This window comes from Thermobia domestica, chromosome 5 (genome assembly GCF_964235325.1).
Source record: "Thermobia domestica chromosome 5, izTheDome1.hap1.1, whole genome shotgun sequence".
Lineage (NCBI taxonomy): Eukaryota > Metazoa > Arthropoda > Insecta > Zygentoma > Lepismatidae > Thermobia > Thermobia domestica.
Genome location: NC_137458.1, coordinates 124,299,168 through 124,325,446, shown reverse-complemented (window position 1 = coordinate 124,325,446; position 26,279 = coordinate 124,299,168). Strand labels below are relative to the sequence as shown.

The 26,279-nt window shown below is 34.4% G+C and overlaps 1 protein-coding gene across 6 annotated transcripts in view; it reads right to left on the bottom strand.

The window, feature by feature from the left end:
- Nucleotides 1-26,279, bottom strand: part of LOC145686102 (endoribonuclease Dicer-like) — a 323,942-nt gene that overhangs the window by 149,770 nt on the left and 147,893 nt on the right. For all 6 annotated transcript variants that reach the window (XM_081759049.1, XM_081759045.1, XM_081759050.1 and 3 more), the window contains 5 exons: nucleotides 24,126-24,251; nucleotides 22,742-22,917; nucleotides 15,865-16,139; nucleotides 12,341-12,467; nucleotides 8,290-8,521 (listed from right to left, as the gene is read on the bottom strand). In XM_081759049.1, coding sequence (XP_081615175.1) covers nucleotides 8,290-8,521; nucleotides 12,341-12,467; nucleotides 15,865-16,139; nucleotides 22,742-22,917; nucleotides 24,126-24,251 — 936 coding nt within the window. The remainder of the gene's footprint in view (nucleotides 1-8,289; nucleotides 8,522-12,340; nucleotides 12,468-15,864; nucleotides 16,140-22,741; nucleotides 22,918-24,125; nucleotides 24,252-26,279) is intronic.

The following is a 26,279-nucleotide window of genomic DNA, read 5'->3' as shown; positions in this document are numbered from 1 at the left end:
TACTTCAACGTAATATATTTTTCAAAATAACAGTAGAATAGATAGATTGTCAAAAGACTACAAAGGAATTAAGAAGTACGGTAAGATTGTCTGGTTATAGTTTATTGATATCGTTTATTTTAAGTTCGTAAGTTTATTTGGTTGTTCCAGAATGCAAGAACACTAAAATATTATCAGGTCTAATTTGAAAGAAATTCCGTTGCGTTATAAAATTTGAAATTAGCCTAACACTTGTTAGAAAATTATTCACTTCAAACACAATTCATAAAACCTAATAGTAGTGCGTTTCACACTGCACAAGCAAAGATAAAATATAATACGGAAACTACAGAATATAAGTGTGTTACATATAGTTAGTTAGTAAAAAAAAAAAAAAAAAAAAAAAAGTTTTTAAGTTTGAAGTCGGCAACTAAAACACAAGCAATCATCATCTTAAATCCTCTTAGAATTTTTATTTTAAATGCTTATAAAATGTTATTCTCAGAAAATCGAGATTCTCTGACTCAGCACAATTCCCTGAGTCTCTCTTCTGACTTTTTCGGTATTTTCAAATTTTCTGATTCTTCCCGGTTGTAGCCATCTTAATACGTGCTAATGTATTAGCCTGGTTAGAGAACAAAATTTTTAAAAAAAAGTTCAATGGGTTTTTGAAAATTAAGACACTACCATGTTAATATATCATTATTATTGTCATTTGAGACTTATTATTAAATATTTATAACCTTCAGGAATTCTGCGTTAGCTACATAATTCATGAAAGAGAGAACCATAAACACTACAAGCTTGGTTTTTCCCTGAACCATTTATACAGATAAAGTATTTGTTTCGTAATCATATAGATCGTAATAGATCATATTCTACTCTATTTAATAGGGGTAAGATTTCCACATATAAATCGCTTTAATGCGCCTAAGTTCACATCAGTTATATTTTTACTATGAAAAAAATATCATGGTAGATCACCGATAGCTCACTGTTGTTCGAAAATTAATATGTGACTTCGCCAACGCAAAAACGCAACTAAACAGCCGGCTTAATTACTACACTTCAATAATGCTTATTGTTCCACAATTTGAGTATTAACTAAAATATTGTCATCTTTTCTACTGAGGTTTAAACTGAAAACCTCAATTAGAAATTATTAGATCTCTTGTGGAGACATTATACAACACATTAACTACTGTTAAGGTAATAGTATAGTAATAAGAACACGAAAGAAATTTTTGAAAAGGTCACCTAGGAAAAATGTTGAAGATATTCTGAATTTGGTTAATTTTTAACAACTCATAATATTATCTGGACTTTTCAGAACGGATTTCAGAAGAATAAAAGTATTGATACCGCTTTATTTGATTTTCTTACAGTGTCCTGAAATCACTCGATAAGAATTATGTTATAGGTTTGTTCATCGATCTGTCAAAGGCATTTGACAAAATTGATCACAATATTATGCTAAACAAATTGTCCCAATATGGCATACGTGGCGTAGCAAACCAGTGGTTTTCATCCTACCTAACAAATAGATGCCAAACTGTTCAAATTACAAAAGTTGAATCAAATCGATCCCGCACTTTCTTTTCAAAACCAACAAAAATTAACAGCGATGTCCCTCAGGGCTCTATTTTAGACCCTACTCTATTCATAATTTACATAAATGATCTGATACATCCCACAAAATGCATGTTATATGCTGATGATATAAATATAGTTATTACTGAACAAGACCCAAATTTAGTATTGGTAAAGGCAGAAAAAGTTATAAGCAAAATAGTTACTTGGTTGAATGCAAATAACCTTCTAAATACAGATAAAACAGTCGCAATAAACTTTCGTTTTACAAGAAATAATCCATCCTTTCCTTCGCTAAACATTAATGGAAAACAAATTGAGTATTCTAATGCAACAAAATTACTTGGCGTTTACATCGATGATGATTTGTCTTGGCAAACCCATGTTAAAACATTAAATAAAAAACTGACTACTTTATGTTTTGCGTTCTTTAGGTTACGTGATACAGTTTCAAGAAATAGTTTATTATCGATATACTATGCAAAAGTTCAGTCACTCCTCAGTTTTGTAATTATTTTTGGGGGATCAGCCGCATGCAGTCAGGAAACATTTCGGATACAAAAGAAAATACTACAGAAAATAACAATATTCAGGACTAAATAAAAGAACATTCTGTAAACAAATATTTAGATCACAAAAATTTTTAACCCTTCCAAGCCTATACATATATAAATCTATACACTTAGTAAAACAAAACAAACAGATGTTTATACAAACAAGAGATATTCATGCATACAACACGCGGCAATTAAACGACATTTACGTAGTGCAACAAAATTACTCCAAATACCAAAAAAATGTTTATTTAAATTGTACGAGACTTTATAATATGTTACCATCACATTATAAAGAGGTAAATTTTAATACCCAAAACAAAATTCGTACTCTATTACTTTCTAAAGCATATTATTCAGTTCAGGAATTTGCAAGTGATGACGATGTATGAATACGATGTAATGATGTAACAAATTTAACATGAGATGTTTGTTTACAATTTTGTACTACAAATGGTGTAATAAGTTGTAATTACAATTTGCATTTACAGGGTGTCTACTGAGTTGCATTTTCAAAATTCCAGTATATTTCCAGTATATTCAGTATAACTATCAGCAAAATTCCAGTACCTAATACAATTATTTTTTAAAAGTCCTTTAGGAATAATCACTCTTGATAATTTCAGGTTTCTAATTGTTTTCCCAAGAAAAGAATATTTTATTTTTAATTACCCTTAGTTAGCCTTGATTTTTTTAAAAAATACAAATTATTTTTTAACATTTTTTAAAGGGGCTCCCAACTCTCCTCACAGTCCCCCACTCCACCCACTGCTTTAAATGTCTAATTACAAAATGTATACAACTCTTGCTTTGGAAAAATTTACGATCTCAGTCGATATAAAATTGTTTCTACGACTTCCAAAACAATTAAAAAAAAAAAAAAAGTATGGTTGACAAATTACCAGTTTTACATAAATGATGAAAATCGTTTTATAAATTTATAGCTTCATATATACAGTATAACTGTTTATTTTTAATTCAGTGATATAATACACATAAAATATACTTGAATAGTGCTATCTAATATCACAGCTTCTAAGTGACAATGTATTTTCAGCTATGTAGATCACTTCGTTAACACTTACATCTAATAAATACAGTCAAAGAAAGAGTATCATAACACACACTGTGTAAGTAAATAGTTCTTAAGTAGATTCTGTACCAGGCTTATTGAAAGTAAAAACTTGTTGTAAATAATAAGTCATAAGGCAGACATATACATATATGAAATCAACCACTATATATGCAACACAGAAAAAAAAATTAATACATTAGCCTGTATACAATATTTTATATGCTTTATAAAATATGTAACACAAAATTTTATGTACTATGCTATATAGTTCACAGTATACATTTTATAACAAATTTGTAAATTATTAATTATTAATTCACAATGATTATGTCTTACACTCACAAGGTACACTCATTTAAGACAGTATTTTTTTCAGTCTTTTCACCCCACCTCATTCTCCAGTTCTGTTTCTTCCTTAGCACTCTGCATAATACATCGTTTTTTTAATTCTAATTGTTTTATTTCTTCTGATGCTAACTTTCTTTTGGCTGTGTTGTTATCTACTTTTTCTTGTACTTTTCTACAGCATCATTTCTCAATGTTGATGCATTTTTGGACGCATGGATCATCTTCGGAACACTAATAGCTAATACCCCACCAACTGTAGATACTACATCATACACCATACGCTGTACAATCAAGCTATTTTCATGAAGATTCTCTACTAGGCATTCTTTGCTTATGGAAAAACCTCTTTCAATAGCAGCGTTGGCGTGAAACAAAACCAGTACTTTTTATGTGTGAAGTGGATCAGTTCTCTGGAAACATTGTGTTGAAAATAGGCTGCGCTTAGAATGGTCCAATCGATCAGTTTTGGGATCAAAGTTGTTGAGATACTTCATTACTTCTTCCTTTGATGAGAAATCTTAGTAGTCTCGTTTTGCAATGTCAGCTTCCATACTAGATAATTGATTTGTTTCAACAAGAACCTCTAATGCAGAAGACACTCTATAGGTCTTACTAGACGCATTGGTCATAATTGCAGGAGTGAAGCAGCTGGCACCTCTAACAAACTTGAAAGCAAGAGGGCCTTTGACAAAAATCGTCATGCATATATCAACAAGGAATTTTCTGTAGTCTCCATAGAGCTGAAGAACTTTCCCATCTTTTATTACCTCACCTTTTAAAGCTGCTTAGGCTGCAAATCCAATGTCAACAGCACGGAAGGTCTTCAAACCAATTGAGAGAAGCTTCTCACTAGTATTTGCCGATTCCAAAACCTTATTGCCAATTCTTGCTAACAGGTGTCGAAGTATAGTGAACTCAGATCAGTGAACATAAAAGGCAAAAGAGGATCATTACTCTGATATTTGGAGAGATGCTGTTCTAGTTCAAGAGAAACAGAACGCATAAATACCAACTGTGTTGGGAGCAGGTCATTTCTTACAAAAGGTTTTGCAATTACAATGTTTTCTAATGCATTAAGTTTTTTTTATTTATCTTTTTTTATTTTTTTTATTTTTTTATTTTTTCCTCAAAAGCATCAACATACTTTTTAATATGTGACAGCATTTCCACAGCTCTTTCAATAACTTTGGGTTTTCGATCTATTTGATAGAGCAAAACTTTAGGAAAGAGATGTGACCCTGTTATGCGTTTGTAATTTGCACGTCTACTTGGGTAGTTCTTGAAGAAGTAATACAAAGAGCGCAAAAATCTGTTAATGTACCATTTGGAGTTATTATTTGCCGTTTTATATGCACCATGAATAGCATGCACGAAGCACTACCAAAGTCCAACAGCTTCGGATCTGAAGGTGAATCATCTAAGTACTTCTTTAGGTCGTTCAAAAACTTCAGGTTTACATTCGGCCCGTCCATTGATACTTGTAGCATCTTTTTCGTATCCAAACCAGTGTCTTTCAAGTTTCCAAAAACGCCATCAGAAGGTCCTCAGCAATAGCATGACCTAAAAATGCGGACATAAGATATCTTGTTCGTCCCAAAATCTAGAACTATATCCATTTGACCCTTCTGAGTGACAGGATTTAAACTTTCATCAAAAGAAATACATGATAGGACACTCTTTAACTACGTCTGTCAATTCTTTTTGAAAGTATGGGCACAGTCCATGTGTAACTAGGTATCCTTGTGAATCTTGAACTGCTTCGCAATTTCGTCGAGAAACATCACTTTAAAAAGATCACTACAAATGCCAAACTTCTAGCAGAAGAAGGGTCATAGCTTAGCCCACAATATTTCTGCAGTAATAACTTCATCCCTGATGATAAAATTGTTGAGTATTTCTAGGCATAACACAAATACTGAATGTTGTGATTCTGGTATCAATAACACAAGTATGTTCGTTATTAACAACTGAAGTTCGCACTTCACGAAGTTCAGTTTTCACCGAAACAGAGTTGTACTTGATGGAGTAGCATTCACAGGAACAGAGTCTGTAGTTGCTTCCTTAGCAGGTGTTTTTTGGTCAAACTTGAAGAATTTACTCTTTTAATATACATTTTGCTTTCGGCATGAGATCGAACTGAAGACATCCCATGTTGCTAATATAAAAACTTGTCATCCACAAAGAGCAATACCCATTATACTTATTGTTTTCTAACCTCTGAAGCCAATTCCAACTTGAATTTATTGTTCTGTCCAACCACTCATCTTTGAAAGAAGTATTTCCTCTTATTTTACTCATTGTCTCTGAACAGATAAGTGCAACACTAATGTAAGTAAATAAATAAATAACAATGGATGCATACTCAGGGCTGCAAACTAGCTGTAGGGTAAAATTTACTGACTAAAAATGTGGAAATGCTGACTAAATACCTGACAGTACTGACATCAATCCTCATTTAAAATATGAAGTAGGCTAGGCTACAATAACAAATCAAATAATTAACTGCTTTTAAAATTGGCCACTTTCTCCCCACTAAACAGCTGTGAAAATTGAAATTCGATCTTTAAATGACAAAGAAACGCGATAAATAGGTAATACTGTGCAATCATCAAAGCCCAGAGAAAATCACAGCTGCTTAGGCCAATTCCTTTGCCTCCTTCTTAATATACAATATAAAAACAAAGAAGTACGTACACAAAAATTTGTATTGCATTGTGTACGACAAAAAAAACTTTCAACAAACACTTTGTAGACTTCACAAAATATTTCTTCAAAAATCAATAGATAATGCTACCTGCAGCAAAAAACAATTTAAAATAAAATAAATTAAAGAAGAGTGTTACTGTTAGGTGTATGTAGCTGCTCATGAAAGCGCCAAATTCTTTAACACAAGCAGTGTGTGTCACATCCATACCAAGTATTAAAACTAGCCCTCAGTTTCCTATTATTGGGCATACTTTTACTGACTTCACTGACTATTTGCAGCCCTGTATACCAGCGTTTCCCAACCGGTGTGCCGTGAATGGGCTGCTGGTGTGCCGCGAGGAAATCGAAACAAAATCATTAATTCTATAGCAATCAAATTGCGAAACGTAGGGAAAAATGTATATTTACATTCCACATTACTATGAACCTCTACTATGAATCTACATACCGTGTTACTTTTTTGTACCTAGCAGTGGCGGATCCAGGGGGGGGACTTTTATTTTATATATAAATAAAACCCATCCCAGAGTTAGGAGCTCTTAAAAGTAGCTCTAAGTAGCAGTATTACAACCCACCGCCCCCACCCCAGAAGTCCGTCTTCGATCCACCCCTGCTACCTAGGTACATTTCTAATGTTGAAAAAGGTATTTGTTATCATTGTTATGACCATTATTGCTTCTTTATTGTTGCAGACTATTTCGTAACTTGAAAATTTAAAGTGTCATTCAATCCTTTCGACAAAACAAACATGCATACAAATTACCTACATTTGTGTTTTAAAAGTAAAATAGGTTTGTTCGTTCGTTATTTAGTGATGTTCCTTCTTAGTAAAAAGTTGGATACAGTTTTTGAAAAAGAAAGTGTATTTTTAAAAACTTGAGTCTAATATTTCATTGCAATTTTCTATTTTTAAATTAGAATGAAAAATAAGCGTAATGATTTACCACGGGAGAAAACCAGTGATCGTGCTTTCTTCTCTGTAATCACAGAAAAAAAATTACCATTCTGTTTTATATTTATAAATAAAATATAAAATATCTATAAGTGTGCCGCGAGAATTAAACTTACACCCGTAGTATGCAGCAAGTTAAAAAAGGTTGGGAAACGCTGCTGTATACTGTACTTGAAGCATTGTATATAATATAATGCGTCCATTGTTATTATACGTGAGGTATTGAAGAAAAAGAAAGAAAAAAGAAACACGGAAACTGAAAACAGTATTAGTAGAAACTAGTTAGTGACTCTGCAACCCCAAGAGAGACAGCAGGGTCTTAACCCCGGATCATTGGGGAAAATTACAACTTATTATTCAGTAACTATACTGTATCACATAAATATTGTTGTTCTATGAAATCATTTTTTTCATGACATGAAACTCAATTTCACTACTTTCATGATCTCTTGACCGACAACCCTACCTCATGACTTTCATGTCCAGTAGACACCCTGCTTGGAGGCTGATACAGTAAGTCAAGAGCATTATTTGTATTATATAAATGTATTATTAATTTATATTACAACTTGTATTACAACTTGTATACTTGTATTGTATATTATTTTATTCTAGTTATAATGCAAGATTGTTATTACCCTGAACTTTTGGAATTTAAAAATCCAGGGTAGATTATAAATAATATTTGTATATTTCATAATTTTTCCAGTATGTGGATCAAAATTCCAGTATATTTCCAGTATTTTCAGTATCAAAATTAAATTCCAGTATAATGCAAGTATTTCCAGTATCAGTAGACACCCTGATTTATATACATATGACAACTGTAGAACTTACAGGAGATACTCTCCATATTGTAAGTCAAAACAGGCAAAAATAAATAAATAAATAAATAAATAAATAAATAAATAAAATAAATAATACTTATTGACTAAGTGCAGAATTCGAATTCGGGACCTTCAAACTAAGAAGAATGAATATTAATCATTTACGTATGCTCGTTTGTTCATTTTACCTCATATCAATAAATAAATTAGAGAATAACTGATACATATTAGAAGATTTATTACATGTTATATGCTTACCTTTAAAACAGAGTACAAAACTTTTGCTGTAAATCGTCGTTCAACGAAGATAATACCACATAAAGAGTTGCCAGAGGACATTCTTCCTGTTTTTCCCTCAAGAACATCTTTCTCCTTTATTGAAGGCTTATAGTCTCGAATAATTTCGAATAATGAAATCAGTTTCAAAGAGCTAAACCTATACAGCTTCTCAGCATGGGTATATCCACTCATGGCATCATCAAGTAATTTCCTGTTGATGATGATAATACAGATAGGAAAAAATCAATGAATGCTTTCAGAGCATTTTTAATGATTTTTTAAGACACGGTTATGTTATTGTATTACTGAATTTTTAATTTGAATATGCACAGTCTTATAAAAGAGCAACCATTCTTATTGTTGCGCATTGTGTTTGGACCAAATATGGTTAGGTGTGACAAAGAGAAAGATCCGAACTACAAGAAGCGTCCTGGAAGTTCTTACCCTCACCATTCGAGAGGTGTACAAATAATGTAAAAATTTGCACTGTAATTCGCTGTCATCTCACTGACGTATTCCAATTTGTGATTTTACAGTTTCTACTGAATTGATGTTACAGTCAGAAAAATAGTCAGTGGCAGTATGCTTCACAAAATCGAATGTGAAGCTGTGTAAGTTTCTCCACCTTCAACGAAAATTAACACAAACGATACATGAAGAGATGGCAGCTTGTATGGTAAGGAATGACTTTTATCACTCAGTGAAACGCTGGAAGAGAGAATTCAAAGGTAGTAGTAAACGTCTACAGGACAGCCAAAGGAAAGGTCGTTCCTGAAAAACAACAGATCAAAGAAAAATGGCACAAGTTCAGCAGCTAGTGCTTGACGATAAATGTGTAATTATTATTTGTTTAGTTAGGGAGATGAACATTATTGGGGGATCCGTTCACATCATATTACATGACATTCTACATGAGCAAAGTGGGAACAAGGTGGGTTCCCCGATTGTTGACACTTTTTCCAAAACAGCAACGTGTGTAATGTGCACAAAACTTCTTAACCTTGTATCACAAGGGCAAAGATGCTTTTGTATACGTGAATGATGGGTGTATTATTTGACACTAAAATCATAGAAATGAGTAGAACGTGAAAACAAACCCCTTTCCCTACTTAAAAAAAAAAAAAAAAGGTTAAAGTGCAGCACCCATTCAGCAAAGTCATGTTGTTTATTCCATTCAGCAAGGTCATGTTGTTTATTCCATTCAGCAAGGTCATGTTGTTTATGTTTTGGCACAAAGATGTGATCTTGACTGCTTACTTACAAAAAAAAAAAAAAAAAAAAAAAAGCTACAGTCACAGAAATATATCACAGGAAGCTGCAGTAAAAGTTACAAGAAACTATCAAAACAAAGAGATCTTTTATTTCCCCTCAGAAACGTTGTGTTGCTACTAGCGGACAATGCACCGGCACATCGAGTAGCAGACACTCCTTTTGTGTGTCAATGTGTCTACGAACCTTTGCTCCACCTCCATATTCACCAGATCCGATCCGGCTCAGTCCGATTACCTCCTCTTCCCAAATATGAGGTAACATTTGCGGAGTAGGCGTTTTTGGGGATGAACGGGAGAAGGGCATTAATGCGGATGAAACATTTTTCTTTCTTTTCAGGAGCTCTTCAAAGAAAAGAACGTAGTTACTTTATAAACAAGTCTTATACACAGAAAATGCAATAATACGTCATAAACAGACTTCGGTTTTTATATTTAAATTTAGAAGCTTTAGGTGTTTAAAACTGACGCAATTATTGTGTAAACTAGGCTTTTAAAAATATGAAAATATCTCTAAAATCATAAAAATCTGGGAGGTGCACATCAAAAGTACGTGCCGTTTTGTTCTAAAGTTCACATTTTTGTCATTTCAGGAAAGCAACTGCGGCGTTGAAGACCTCCATCCTTCGTTTCTAAGCATTTTTTTTTTTTTATTATTATTATTAGGTGGCAACAGATGAATTAGTCACAGTGAGTTGAGTAAGACGTGTTTCTGATACTGCCTGGGGATATGGACTTTTCGGTAGAAGAGCAACGGGTATTGTGAAATTCCCACCGCAGCTGGATGTTCTGCAGTCGATATTCAGCGCCAATTGGAAAGTGTATGTAGTAATAGTGCTCTTGCAGAAAACACTGTTAGGTAGTGGGTGATGCGTTCAAAACAGGGAGAACGAGTGTGAAGATGAGCAAAGGTCTGGACGTCCAAACACAGCAACTGACGCTAACATTGCCTATGTTGAAAATTTCATCATGGAAGATAGTCGTGTCATTACGCAGATTTGTGATACACTGGAGTTAGCAATGGGAACAGTAGAACGAATGATTACAAATGAATTGGGCTAAAGAAATGTTTCTTCTCGGTAGGTTTCACGAATACTTAATGATGATCAGAAAGAGGTAAGGATTCGATCAAGTGTTGGAAATTTCACACGCTTCACAAGAGAGGGATACAATTTCTTGGAAAGTGTTGCAATGGCAGATAAAATACAAATTAGGTTATTCAACATAGAAACGAAAAGGCAGTTGATGCAGTGGAAAAACACAGATTCACCACCCCCAAAAAATGTCGTCAGGTGACATCCAATGAGAAGGTGCTCTACGCTATCTTCTAGGATTCCCAAGGAGTGGCATTATTCCACCTTGTTTCGAAAAGTTATACAATTACAGGCCAGTATTTTCGTACACCTACACACGTACACGTACACTACAGAATTTTTGCCAAAACTGACTCAGAAACGATCACAAATGGCAATTTCATCCTCCATGGACAATGCACTGCCACACTGTACTAATGTTGTGACTCACTCTTGACTGACCACGGAATTATACTACTGCCACACCCACCCTTATTCACCAGATTTAGCCCGGAGTGACTTCTGGTTGTTCCCAAAGCTCAAGGATTTTCTTGGTGAACGACACTTTGTCAGAAGCTCATCCCTAGGAAGTGCTATTTTCCAGTATCTGAAATATACTCCGTAAGATGGCTATGCCACATGCTACACAAAATGGACGAAGCGATGGCAATTGTGTATCAATAGCGGGAGAGTTTGCTTAGAAATACACACAGGTTAACTGCTTGTATTTTCTTGTTCTTGAAAATTAGAACGAAACGGCATGTACTTTTGGTGTACATCTCGTATAAAACACGCTGAGCGACTCTCGGTAACTAAAAAACATAGATTAAGTTTCTTAGAAGTAAGAATTAATTAATAACTTTTATCACGTGAAAATAATATTAAGGTATTCTACATGAATTATGCACAATACCATCCATTAAGAACACATAATGAAATTTGAAAGAAACTGTACATCTATCTATACTAATTTTATAATAATACTTTATTCTTGAATATAGTAGTTGGATAATACATGAGGATTTTTCTCTCTCTCTCATATATATATATTATTTCGGCTTATCAGAAGTAAAATTTTGCAAGATTTCACTATATATATATTAAAAAAACAGTTTTCCAGAAAAGGTTATCTCAAATTGTTAGCAATACACTCATAACTTTATTTTAGGGGCCCATATTTCCGTTGGTGTTGGCTTGCCTATTAGTATTGAAATGATGGCAATTTCCAAGAAAGTGCATTCATTTTAATGTAAACATCTTGTAGAACAATCTTATCAATAAGCAACATTTTTCAATAAATATTAGAATAAAATATTCCGGTACTCACTTCTACTCTTTCAAATTATTGTAGATTCTTTAACAAATTACATTAAATCTCGTATTTTCGTTGATTGTTGTCAGCATTCTCAATATATATTATATATATAAAAGAAATAGGTGTATGAAAATTAAATGTTTACACTCATAAATAAAACGTCTAGCTGCTCCACAGAATATACATCTTAAAGCTAGTGGAAAGTGCACTAAAGCCTATGAAAAGCACTTTCAACTAACAATATTAATAAAGAATTCTAGTTGGAAATAATTTTTCAGCTTCTCTGCCTATCCAATTATTCTGACGTTATGACAAAAAGAATTTGTATGGAATGTTCAACAGTATATTAAATTATAAGAACTTTGATTTCTTACCTAATAAGAAGAAATGAACAAGTTACTACACATATCACACTTGCTAGCAATGGGTCCTCACATTTTCGCTTCACGCGTTCCAGCTGAATAATGTGTGCTAATGCTGCTTTGTCTGCCCCATACAACCCTGAAACAAAACAATACTGAGTTTCTCAATTGAATTGCGTATAAGATGCTGTTAAATAGAAGAAGTCGATCTTTTATGGACAAAGAATTTTCCGAGCTGCCCAGATGTAATTATGATCTTCGTAATGTAGTTTTTCTCGTCATAATGCACGTCTATATGGTTTTCACTTACAGGGATAAGGAAGGAGACCACTGCTTAACTTCTTTTCTTTCTGTCATAATAAATTAAATCGAACATTATCTGAGGAGCTCTTTTTATTATCCAGAATATTTTATGCTAATATTTATTGAAAAATATTGTACCAAGATTTTTATACAATTTCTTTTTTGTTACAAAAACTTAACATTTGACTCCACAAATGAAAAATAATCTATTTAACATTTTTTATCTTCCTTGACTGGATGATTAACGTGTAATGAGTCAGTTGCTCCATTGCAATAAAACTGCAATACATCATGTAAAGTTTCTTAAGAACTTGCTAAGCAGACAGCTTCTCAAACTATTCAACAGTTCCTAATTAAGATACGTAAAAGTATACATATTAGGATATATGTATAAACATATCACCACCATAAGTATTCTACAATTACTGGCAGGTCATTTGCCGCAACTGAAAACCTTCCATGCACCACGGTCTTCAGCTAATCTTTTTGTCTTCACGTGATTTTCCTGCTTTGAAACCGTCCATCAACTGAAGTCTTTTTCGCCCCCTCCCTCTCTTTCCTGCTATACCACATACTCTAGCACGTCCCCCATGATATAATTCCTTTTCAGCCAATGTCCCAACTAATTTCTTCTGTTTTTTTTTTCTTTCTTTCTCAATTACATCTATAAATGTTCTTTTGTAACCCACAATTTCTAGAACTTTCTCATTTGTTTTCCTTTTTGCCTAGCTAATTCTCTCTATTCTTCTCCAAACCCAAATTTCGAAGGTTTCTCAGTCTTTTGTTCATCGTTTCTGTGTATTGTCTATGTGTCTACCACATACAGTACAATCTCCACACGAAGCACTTTTTATGAATCTTTTTCTCAACTTTTTATTCAAGGACCCACAAAATATACTTTCTTCCCTCCTAAATGTGGGCCGCGGTGGCTCAGTGGTAGAGCGTTCACCTCTGGTGCTTGGGGTCCCGGGTTCGATCCCAGCCCGCGCCAAGTGAACTTTGTAGTGGACAAACACTGTGTGCGTGGATTTTCTCAGGGTTCTCCCGTTTCCTCCCACTTTCTTCATTCCACCATTTCATTCATTTCTCATAATCACCGTCTCTTTTAGCCTAACCGGCATAACCGTGGGACGTAAAACTCAGATTTTCATTTCATTTCATTTCCCTCCTAAATGCTTCTTTTGCCATTCCTATCCTTTTTTTTTCCTTTTTTTTTTTTATTTCACGTTCGCACTTCATGTCAGAACTAATAGTACTACCAAGGTATCGAAAACTAGTCACCCATTCTATTTTCTCCCCTCCTACTTCTATATATGACATACAGGTTGTTTCAAAACAACACCGAAAACGTTTGGGAGGTGATTCCTGACACCAGATAAGACAAAAAGATAGACCAACCTGGGTGTACAAATGCTTCCTTTCGGAGTTATAGGTTGCTGAGAACATGGAAAAATTAACTTTAAAGGTCTATACCTCCGAAACTATGGGGCCTACAGTAGTCGGGTCAAGACTTCACTTAGGAACTACTATGTACCTTATCCAAATATCCAAGTTCCAAAATCCTAAGGTTTTCACGTTTATAGAGGGTTTGTTTATAGAGGGAGTTTGGCTACAGGCATATAATTTGAAGTATAAAAATTGTTGCGGAAGTACCGCAGGATTCAGACTTGGATAGCTTACATATTAGTTCCTACGTGAAATCTTGACCCGACTACTGTAGATTCCATAGTTTCGGAGATATGGACCTTTAAATTTCATTTTTTCATGTTTTCGGCAACCTGTAACTCCGAACGGAAGCATTTGTGCACCCAGGTTAGTCTATACTTTTTGTCTTATCTTGGTGTCAGGAATCACCTCCCAAACGTTGTCGCTGTTGTTTTGAAACACTCTGTATACATACATGTATATAAATATACACATAAAAACACGTTAGGATAAGTAGAGCGATAGGAAAATCTCAGTTTTATATTTATTGGCATAACTCACCTAAAAATATTGCTATCATTAATACATAATATTGGCAATGATTTGCACGTATTTGTATTCATTGTTAGTATTGCAACATAAAGAATTTGAAGAGGGATACGAAAAGAGTCAGACTTCTTCGGCAACTTTGATTTCTACGCAATTACGCCTAGTATAATTTTAACCATGCTTCAAAATGAATGGATCAAGCATGACGTATTTCTGCTAATACTTTCTGTATTATTTGTTCAATGAGGATTCCAAAGATATGAGCTACATTTGATATATACAATGGTTATGTTTTGCATTAACTTATAAATACTGTAATGAAAGAGAAAACGGGCAATTTTTGTGTAAATTTTAAAGAAGAAACTTTAAAGAGCACATAAATGAAAGATTAGGAAACGTATTTACATCAATGTAAAGTGAAACCCACACTGGCATATGCTTTCTTTAACCTAGCAGATATAATGTTTGGAACTCATAACGAGAGTTTTGGGAGTTCTGCACTTAGGTTGAGAGCAGAAGTGAGTGAATTGTGAAATATGGATAGTTCCGAGTGCAACTCGATAGTTCCAAGAAAATCTAATAGAACTAAAATGTGATTACAATCATCTTTAAAAAAAAAGTTACACTATGTTTTAATATGAGTTTACCTACCTTTCCAAAAGATTAAGAATAAAAACATGACACTGCTTCTCCAAGGAAACAAACTACTGCCATTGACAGCGTTTCCTCAATTTTTCAGACTTACTTCGAACACTGGCAGATCCTGCTTTTCATAAGCTTGTTATTGCGTAACAACGTTATGCCAATAAAAAAAAAAAAAAAAAAAAAAAAAAAGCAACCAACTAAGATTCTATGAATTGGAAAAATACCCACAGTATCTTATTAAACAAGCAGATTTGGAAAGAAGGATCTGACATTTATATCCTGACAATGTACAATATTACGATATAGACTCTGATATAACACACCGTAGTTCATAAGTTAATAATAAAACTGCAAGAAAATTCAATTTTGTGGTACATATGGAACACACGAGTGCTTCACAAGCAGTAAAGTGAAAGCTAAATTTTATTTATTTATTATTATTATTATTATTATTATTATTATTATTATTATTATTATTTATTTATTTATTTATTTATTATTATTATTGGCTATCCTGAAACTTTTATTACGAGTCACCATTAGTATACAGCTTGTTTAAAGCAATAACTGATTTATCCAAAATTTACTAATTATAGGATCTTTGGAATACTTACCTAATGACTGCATATGTGCCAGAAAATCAGTCAGGGCACTTTTAAGAAGTCTTTTCCATTTCGGTCCCTTCGAATACAATGTATCCATATCATGTGGTGGAGTTCCAGATGATTTCTTGTAATCTACATTTCCCAGCTGACAACAATCAACATTACATAATGCTTGATCAATAATTGCGGAGACTTTTTGAATAATACTTTCAGAATCTAAAATTACAGGGTCAACTATCGAAGGATCGTAAGGTATAATTTGTTCTGCTGGATTGCACGAATAGCTGGAAAGATGCCACAATAAAGAACAAAATATTGTATATGCCAAATATCTATCAAGTTATTTGTAACCAAAAATGCACCTTTAAACACCCACCTTCTTCAGAACTAAACATTAGGTTATGGTCAAACATGCATACACATTGATTTCAATATACTGGGTGGTCCAGGCTCTATTACGCAGTTTTTGATCATTAATAATCAATCAATCCAACAACACACGGAAAAATGAGGAAGTGCATTTTGTTCTTGATTTTTGGCACCATTATACGGTATGCTGGGAATGAGGCCAATATTCTGATTACTTAGTACGCATTAGGAAAACAACATGGCCAGAAGACAGTTGTCTATTGAACAACGTGTAAAATGTGTGCGCCTTTTCTCTATTACTCACAATGTATCATAAGTCCAGCGTATGATGCTGAAAGAGTTTGGAGCGCTAGCAACCCACATGGACACAATCGCTCGAAAAAACACTCAGTTTGATGAAAATGTCAGGGCTCTGAATCTCAAGCACCTCGAGCAACCGAGAACCGCGGAGACACAAGCACGTGATGCTGCGGAAATGGCATCATCTCCTTACACATCGAAGTCTACCCGCTGTTTATCTGTCCTGCTGGACATTTCGAAGACAAGTTTACGTAGAGTTTGACTGATATGCTAATGTAAGACTAAGCCAAAATTTGTTCAGGCGTTCTTGCAAGAAGTATTTCCTCAACGCTGGATTATAGCAGACGATCTGTGGAGTGGCCAGCAAAATCACCTGACATAAACCCACTTGGGGCCATCTCAAACGCAACGTGTACACTAATCCTACTGACAGTGAGCAACATCTGCGTTAAATGATTATTCAGGAGTTCAACAATGTTCCGATGGATAGGTTAAGTGTGTGTGATTCCATTTCTGTAATCTAACCTAACCATTTCTATAACCACTGCAACATGTTATACGTTTCTCAATAAAAATAACATCTATTCAAAACTGCGTAATTGAGTCTGGTCTACCCTGTACTGTATAATAAAAAAGAAATGCTACAGAACTGAAATATTAGTATGTTTATAAGCAGATTCCATCACTGTCGATGATACATTGTCAGCGCTCCGTAAGAGGTCACGCTGAACATTAACTTTGATAAAGTTGAAATCTGTTATGGATCAGTGATGATTGGGTTGCACATAGCCTCTTTCAGGGCGTCAGTGCTTTCGGAGCGCTGGCAGCGTGTCATCGACAGTGATGGGCATTACTTATAAATATACTTCAGTTTTGTGGCATTTCCTGTTTATTAGACTTTAAACTATATTATGCTTAAGTATCGGAATTGTTATAGAACGGTTATGTCTGTCTATCAACAGGTATCAGAGTGAAAACGGTAAGATATATCAACAAGAGGTTTTTTGTTTTAATCGATTCAGCGTCTCAAGGATAGGTTCCATCTAATACGTTAATCTTCTATTCAAACCGGAAATGGTAGAAATCAACTGTTTCTGGTTTCAATGTTGATTGCCAAGAACAAAAATGGTAATAGAAGCAACAAGTTAAAAAAAAAATATATTTAGCGTCTCAAGAAAAGACGCTATTTCTAGCTGTATTATTCTATTAAAACCGTAAGTGCTCGTGCTTCCAATTTTAATATCTACTCGTGCTTTCAGTTTCAATATTGATCTTCATAGAGTAAAAATAGTAATAAAGTGGTTTCTCACAATAGATTTAGCGATTCGGAATAGGTCCCATCTAATTCGTTAGCCCTCTATTCCGACAAGAAGTAGTGGAAATCAACCATTTCCAATTTCAACGTTGATCGATATAAATTAAAATGGTAAGATACCGAAACATTTTTTTTTTTTTTTTTAATAAATAGACTCAGTGTCTTAACACAAGATTCTATCTCCCATATCTTTCTATAAGAAATGCAAGTTTCACTTCCAGGTTAAATATTGATCTCCATAAAGCAGAAACTAGGAGAGATAACGAGAAATGGTCCTTTGGAATCAATTGAACGTCCAAAAAAGCCTACCTTCCTACTTTTATTTCTGTATGTCAATGGAAGTGGTAGAAATCTTTGATAGAATTCTGGAATCAGAGACAGTACACGTATTTCAGAGAACAGATAAGTGACACTCGTGAAGCGAAGCATGAAGTAAAGAAGTGATGCAGGTTTCTATAAAGAAGAGAATCTGGCAGGGATGCAGAGAAATCAAAGATCGAAGGGAAAATTTATCTCGGCCATTCTTGTAGCGGGCTTTGAACCTCGGGTTTCCAATGGTACTTTTCTCGTCTTGTGACTCCGTTTAAATTTAGTCGTATAACAATACGAGTTTATAAGATTTCAAATTGACTTTTCTTCCTTACAGATCAGAAAAATGTAAATTTGTTCAATTTTTTGTTCTTGGTCGACAGTAAACAGTCTAACAGTGTCTCGATACAATACTGGGATCTCTCCTACTTCTCCAGCATTATTTAAACTGCTACCCGTCAACAGTGCCACGGCGAAATGTCAAGATGTCTCAGAAAAATGAATCTATAAAGAAAAATTAATTCTTCCAAAACTGTTGAAATTTATGATTCAAGTCGTGACAAAAGGATGGTTAGATAATGGTAAACGTAAAAAAAAAAAGTTGGCCTCTCTCGGTTTATTCTGATTATACAACATTTTACATAATGATTGTATAAATAATATAACACACGTGCAAACAGAAAAAAAGGCGGGAAGAAAAAATATCTTGTGCAGTAGTTTGCTGCTTAGCCGACAATGGTTCTACGTAAAGCATATCTGTCTCAGTTTCCAAATCTGTTTTGGAGATTTACACTCACAGTCTTTTAAAAATAATAAAAATTGCACTTTCCACTAGTTATCAGCGATCATTGGAAACTGGCAATATCCGATCAATATGTCAATATCTGTTTTATTATCGATTGATTTGTGTCTGATCAATGATTAGGCATTGACTTCCTTACACTATTACTTCCAGTCTCAATATTGATCATCATAGAGCAAAAATAGTAAAATATTGTAAGTAATGGCTTTCTGATATGGATTCAGCAACTCATGAATTTTTTAAATCTTAACTTTAGCCCTCTATTGAAACCAAAAGTAGTGGAAATCTATGATTTCTGATTTCAACTCTGATCACCATAGTCAAAAATTAATAGCGAGAAGCAGACTTAGATTCACTGTAACAAAAGTGGTTTCTCTCTCCGATTTTACTCCTCTATTGCAGCGTTTCCCAACCGGTGTGCCGCGGCACACTGGTGTGCCGCGAATGGACCGCTGGTGTGCCGCGAAGAAATCGAAACAAAATTATTAATTCTATAGCAACCAAATTGCAAGACATAGGGGGGAAAATGCACATTTTTGTATTTCATATTACTATTAATTTCTACCATGGAAAAAAAAATTACTGTAATTGTAACATATTATTCTACATTTATTACTGTGTAGCAGACAGTATTTCGGCTCGTACACATTTCCACGTTTAGCTGCTATGTTACGCTTCAATTGAGAGTCATACTAACACCGAGAAATGGAAGCACTTGTACGGTACGCGTCAAGTGAACGTTCGTAGAACACTATTTCGCACGTGAATGACAGAACAACACTGTTCAATAGCTGTGTTTTGACTTCGACGCATCGCAAGCTGTATGATTGCAATAATATGCACCGGTTTTGGTTAAATCAGCAAAGCTAAAAATACAAGACATTTGTTTGTTCGTTCGTTATTTAGTGATCTTCCTTCTTAATGAAACGTTGGATACAGTTTTCGAAAAAGAAAGCGTATTGTTAAAAATCTGAGTTCTATATTTCATTGCAATTGTTTTCTATTTTAAAATTAGAATAAAAATAAGCACAATGAATTAGCATAGGGAAAAACCAGTAATCGAGCTTTCATCTCTGTGAGGAGATCAGTAATCTCAGAAAAAAAATTACCATGGTATTTTATATTTGCAAATAATAATAATAATAATAATAATAATAATAATAATAATAATAATAATAATAATATCTATGAGTGTGCCGCGAGAATTCAAGTTACACCCGTAGTGTGCCGCAAGTTGAAAAAGGTTGGGAAACGCTGCTCTATTGTAACCCGAAACGGAGGAAATTTACTATTACTTCCTGTTTTAATTGATTCCTATACAGCGAAAACGTTAATAGAAGGTAAGAAACTATTTTCTTTATGTAGATTCAGGATATGAAAAATTGATTCGATCTCAGCTTTATTCTTAAGAAACAGTAGAACCTGGTTTCAATACTGATTGGTATATAGTAATAATTATGGCAAACCAAGAAACTATTTTTGATATGAATTCAGCGTCCACCGAAAGTTATAAATGCTTAAGAATTGAATTCACATAGTTTGGATGTTTACTGTAGTTTCACAACTCTGAAACGAAACTTACTTGTTATATATTGAAATAAATGATCACCTAATGAAAAGTAGTAATAAGAAAGGAGTTGATACAACAGCAATCTTCAAGATTGCAATGTTTAATTTCAACATTGGATATTCACAATGCAACATTCACTTCAGTTTTGTATTTCCATACTCTTACATGTAGTTACCATAAGACTTGGCATTCCTATATATTTGTTAATCAAGAGCAAAAGAGACATTATCATTTTCTGATATATCAGACTGTCTAAAAAACTGAGTCTTTCGAGGTCCAAATTGAAAATACATTTATTGTGATTTAAAAATAATATTATGAAACCACATACACCATTTTGTTCGATGATCTGCACTTTTTTCCGGCAACACTATAATTTTGTCGCTATACAAATATATTTCCTTGTCAAAAAAATTGTAATATGTTAGTTTCACTGGCCTCTTTTGAAAACTAACACCTTTCGTTGAGTTCTGCAGAGACCGAAACAAACATTAGTTTTACGCTGACAGGTTCGAGGTATACGATGGATGCATTAAAAACTCCCAGCCGAGTTCTCTCAATTTCTGACGGGTCGTTAACGATGTATGCGTATACCTTCATCACTGAAAAACCAGAGGCGGTATGGCATACCACCGCATACCGTCTTACTTCGACCAGTGTTTACCCCTGCTCACAGAAACGACTGATCAGAATGATTCAAACAGCAGGAGAAAGTCAAAGGCCTCTAGTATCGCGTCAAGTTCACGTGTGTGTGGTGTGTGCATCATGGCTCCCAAGGTGAACCAGTTTCGGGAAGGCTACGTCGTAGCATTTTTCCACCCAAGTTTGCCGTGTCACAGATTCAAAAACAGTACATGGGAAATAGATGTGTATTGGCGTCAAAGACGATCAAGAACATAATTACCCGACATAAACACCACGATGTTCCAGCACTTCGTTCATCCAGTAAGGGAAGTAGAAACCGAACGTGTACAGCGGTGACTCCACCTGTAGCTTGGAAGTTGCGCCGAATGGCCCTGCAGGAAAACCCCTCTATAAAACGTGGTGTGACGCCAAGACGTTTGCACGTGGCACAATCAATTCTGAACACAACCTAAGTGGAAAATTAAAGCTCTGGATGATATTTAAAAAAGTCGTGAACAGTCCTTACTGCGGCCAATCGGAGGGAGAGAAATACCCACTGCAGGCGCATGTAAGAACGCCATTTATCCGGGGAAAAGTAGAAGTTTATTATCACACTTGATGAAACATGGATTTATCTCTCAGACTGTGGCAAAATTCGAGACGTAACGTACACCCTCCGAGACGCAAAAACCAGTCCTGGCTTAATACGTCAGTGTAAAACAAGTTTCTCCATTGCTATGAAGGCAAGTCAACGAATCGGGTGGTAACTAAAATCTGCAAAACCAACTCCGCATTTTATTAGCAACATATCCTCACACCAATTTATACAAAAGATATACTCCGTTTGTATGCAAATGTAATAAATTAAGTCCGTGTGCATATGGATATAGCCTTATCACATATATCTCGTTCCACACAGATATTTAACAGATAGTGGAAGACATCGGCATACTATTCCCTTCCAGGACATACCGGTGAAGTCACTTCATGCCAGTCTACCGGATTTTTGCGAGTTTGTCCTATTGAAAACAGCACTTGCATCTCGTGGTGTCATCACTGTCTGTGGCCTCTGGAAAGTCTGGAGTAGTTTAAGATTCCCGTTCCTGTACTTCAACGGAGTCTCCTACAATGTAAGTTACGTGTAAGGCTATTGCCAAGACAAATGGTGCTCACATCAAGGGTAACCAACGCTAGTCCCGTGGTTTTTCCTAAGGTAGATGAGACGTCAAAATCTGACACATATAGAAACATAAACTTTCTGTAAATTAGTATTTGTACATATGGTACGTTTACGTTTCCACTGCATCGCATTGCCTTTAACAATTACATGGTAACGACTGGGTAGTTGGAGCTGGAGAGAAAAAGTAGCGTGAGAAAAACGATAATGTCGCATATAGCTCATAGGTGATGCAATCGTCTAGCAAATGGGTACCGCAATTCGTTTCTCCGCCAGTCATGTGTTTAAACTTTTCAGTGTTATTCTAAAGGTATGCCAATTACTCAACCTAATTTACTACCTCAACCAACACTATCAAATATAACCATCCATAAATTGATAGTTTTTTTAAAAGAAAAAAAAATCACTTGACACACTTACCATACTATTTCAACAATATCATCAATCGTTGCCACTTTGCTATACAAAGAAGTCTCTAACGCTCGCACTTCTTCCAATACTTCTTCATATTTACAATTGCTGTTCAAAAGCGCCGCTGTGAGACCAAGCACACGCGGAGTTTGATCAGGTTCGTAATTTTTAAATTTCTTCATGATCTGGAATGATACATATAAAATCTGCCATAATACATAGTATCATAAATAAGAGGGAAAGACAAAAATTATCTGCACTCACTACAGCACACTTTATATTGTGCGCGTTGCTTTTTTCTGTTTGTTTGTATGTTTGATTTGAGTTTAGCGTCTCTTTCAGCAGCGAAGCTATATGACACGTGGACCTACAGCTTAACGTGGGATTCGATTCACATAATCTTCCACCGGAAATCGAATCCGGGTCTCCAACGCCGAAGGTGTATAAGCTAACAATTTGGCCACTAAAGAGATCGAACTGCCTTCTGTCTTCGCATGCTTTACTGTTCCCGTAATGCTACAAGAGTTTGATCACGATTGCTCCATTCTTCTTTTTTCTAATGCAGAGATAACATGGCTGGTCCAATGACGGAGTGTACGAAGGAAGGACATAGGGTAGTGATCATGTGGCAAAAATACTATCTTTGACAATCGGTCTCGTCGTTTGGTGCGAATTGCTATTTCAGATTATTGGAACGCAAATCACTATCTTGCACTGTTAACCGTATGCTCTTTTTCCATCTATTCCCCAGGAAAGGCCCGCTCCAGTCTCAGAACACGATTAGCATCGTATTTCACGTGGAAGTCCTTAATTCCTTTTTCATTAATGATCTTGGGTATTTCCACTTCATATTTTTCTCTGAATTTTGAATCATAACGAGAGATCCATGTTTTATCTTCCGTAAATATTCTTCTCAAAAATTCGTTGCCTTGATTGTAGTTGCGATCAAGTAAGTGTTGTAGGTTGAAATACGTCTTACTCCTTTGTGTGTTACGCTTGCTCGGCCAGTTTTAAACTTCTCTTTCCACTCGTACACACTTTTAGGTGGTAGAGCACTGAGTACTGTCCCCGTAATATGCTGTATGTTCCTGATGAATTTCAGTTTCTGACAGACCTTTAGGCCAGAAAAATCGGATCATTGTCCTCTGTGGTGCACAATGTCGCGAAGCGGCTATGTTGTCTCACATAGAAGGCAGAAAACTAGAGCAATTACAATCAACCTCTCACAGCATTATAAAATGCGAGAACATAAGGCGAGAGTTCATAGAATTCTCCTTTTCTATGCACTATCTTCTTCGGAAAGACTGTTTGCAAACTGAACGCAAATAGCTTCTATAGAATAGCGTTTTTCATTTCAAAATAAAGAATGTTCAAAGGTAAGGACAAAACATACCTCACTCATAGGTGACTCCTTCACTGCTCGATGGCACTCATCCAAAATCAATAAATTAATTTGGTCCAATCGTATGTAATTATGTTCTAGCATGTCCAGTAAAATCTGAGCAGTCATTACTAGTACCTGGAACAAGACAAGAATGGAATTCTGAATTTAAAAAGGCTAATTAAAAATGTATTTTCAAAAGTATAGATAATTGGTTCAGTTATTCTTAAAAGTAAGAAATTGGGAGTTAACGGTATATTAAAACATGGAAGATATCTTTGATAAATGGAAACTAGAAGGAAATAATAGTAACCACACAGACTATGAGATTTCGGCACATTTGAAAATAATATATATACAAGGGCGGATCCAAGGGGGGGGCTATAGCCCCCCTTGACCCTCAGGTATACACTGGATAAAATGGACTTTAATTCTGTTTTGCACTGGATAAAGCGGCAAACTATGGTTTAGCCCCTCCCTTGATCATATCCTGGATCCGCCACTATATATATATATATATATATATATATATATATATATATATATATATATATATATATACAAAAGAAAAGAAAAGAAAGAAATATTGAAATTTATTGCTCAGATGACCGAAAGTCTGTTAGTTAACAAGCAACCACAAGCAACTACATGACAAAATCACTGTCTCGACTTCTAAAATCTTAAAGTTACTTTTGTTAAAACCCCATCCCAATACTCTTCAAATTTAAGATTAATCAAGCTCATATAAAGCTCAATTTTCCCAGTAGGTCGAGAATTCTTTCGTGATTTTCCGCAACTATTCTACGTTATTCCGTCCTCTTCATAAAGAGGATAAATATAGGTAAAAAGAAAAGACAATCTACCAAAATAATGGAATAAAACAAAATATACTTTAGCGTTAAGGAAACTGTATTTACTTGAACTGTTCCAATACGATATTCAAGTAGTGAAATATTCTAAACTGAAATGAAAAATAAAGTGAAATCTTTCAGTTGAACGTCTCACGATTATGCCCTTTAGGCTAAGGAAGAGGGATGATTAAGACAAGTGAAAGATGATGGAAGAGAATGTGGAAGGAAACGGGAATATCCCGAGAATTTTCACGGACACGATCTTGTCCATTACAAACTTATTGGCCGAAGATCGAACCAGGGACCCCAAGCACCAGGGCTCTATCACTGGGCCATTGTGCCCCTGATTCTTAGAACTGAGAATTAAATGAAATTACTACGTCTATCATATCCACCCATATTCTAGGTTTCAAAATAATTTGTGTTTTTCTATGAACAAAATGAGTAATTACCTTTCCAACCGCTGAATTCAATTTTTCCTGCAACTATCGGTACTTTTAACTCTTTGGTAATAGAACTGTGGTAATATTAATAGACACGAAGCTGCTCCTTTGCTGTTACGTTGCACGCACGAATGTGTAAATGAAATTTGAGACTTCAGCCAAACACACAAACAAACTACTATAAAGCTTGATATAATAGCATGATATTGAACACAGAAACTACTAGAAATCGTATAATAATGATATATTTTTGAATTCCAACAAGCATTTACGTCCTTTGCTTTCGAGAATTTTCGTTCTTTCAATAATAATAATAATAATAATAATAATAATAATAATAATAATAATAATAATAATAATAATAATAATAATAATAATAATAATAATAATAATAATAATAATAATAATAATAATAATAATAATAATAATAATAATAATAATAATAATAATAATAATAATAATAATGGTGGTGGTGGTGGTGGTGGTGGTTGTTGTCGTTGTTGTTGTTGTTTATTGGAAGCAAACACATTACAGCCACAAGTGCCCCAAAGAAAAAAAGAAGCGTTTTTACAAGCATAGAGCGCATGCAAATAGAATTAACAACATACAACTGATCATACAAAAATAGGTGAAATGGATAAAATATTAGTTCAGAAAAATATCATAAAAACATGAAGTATCTGTTACAAACTGGGAAATACAAAAATAACAATAGTAAAAAAATAAGCATAATTAACATGCATACAAAAAAGGTATACAATAGAACAAGTATACAGTATAATATACAAAAATAGATTATTTACCGTGTAGTTGAAACAGTTTACAAAATATTGAAAGAGAAAAAAATTTAGAAAGACAAAATGTAGCTGCTA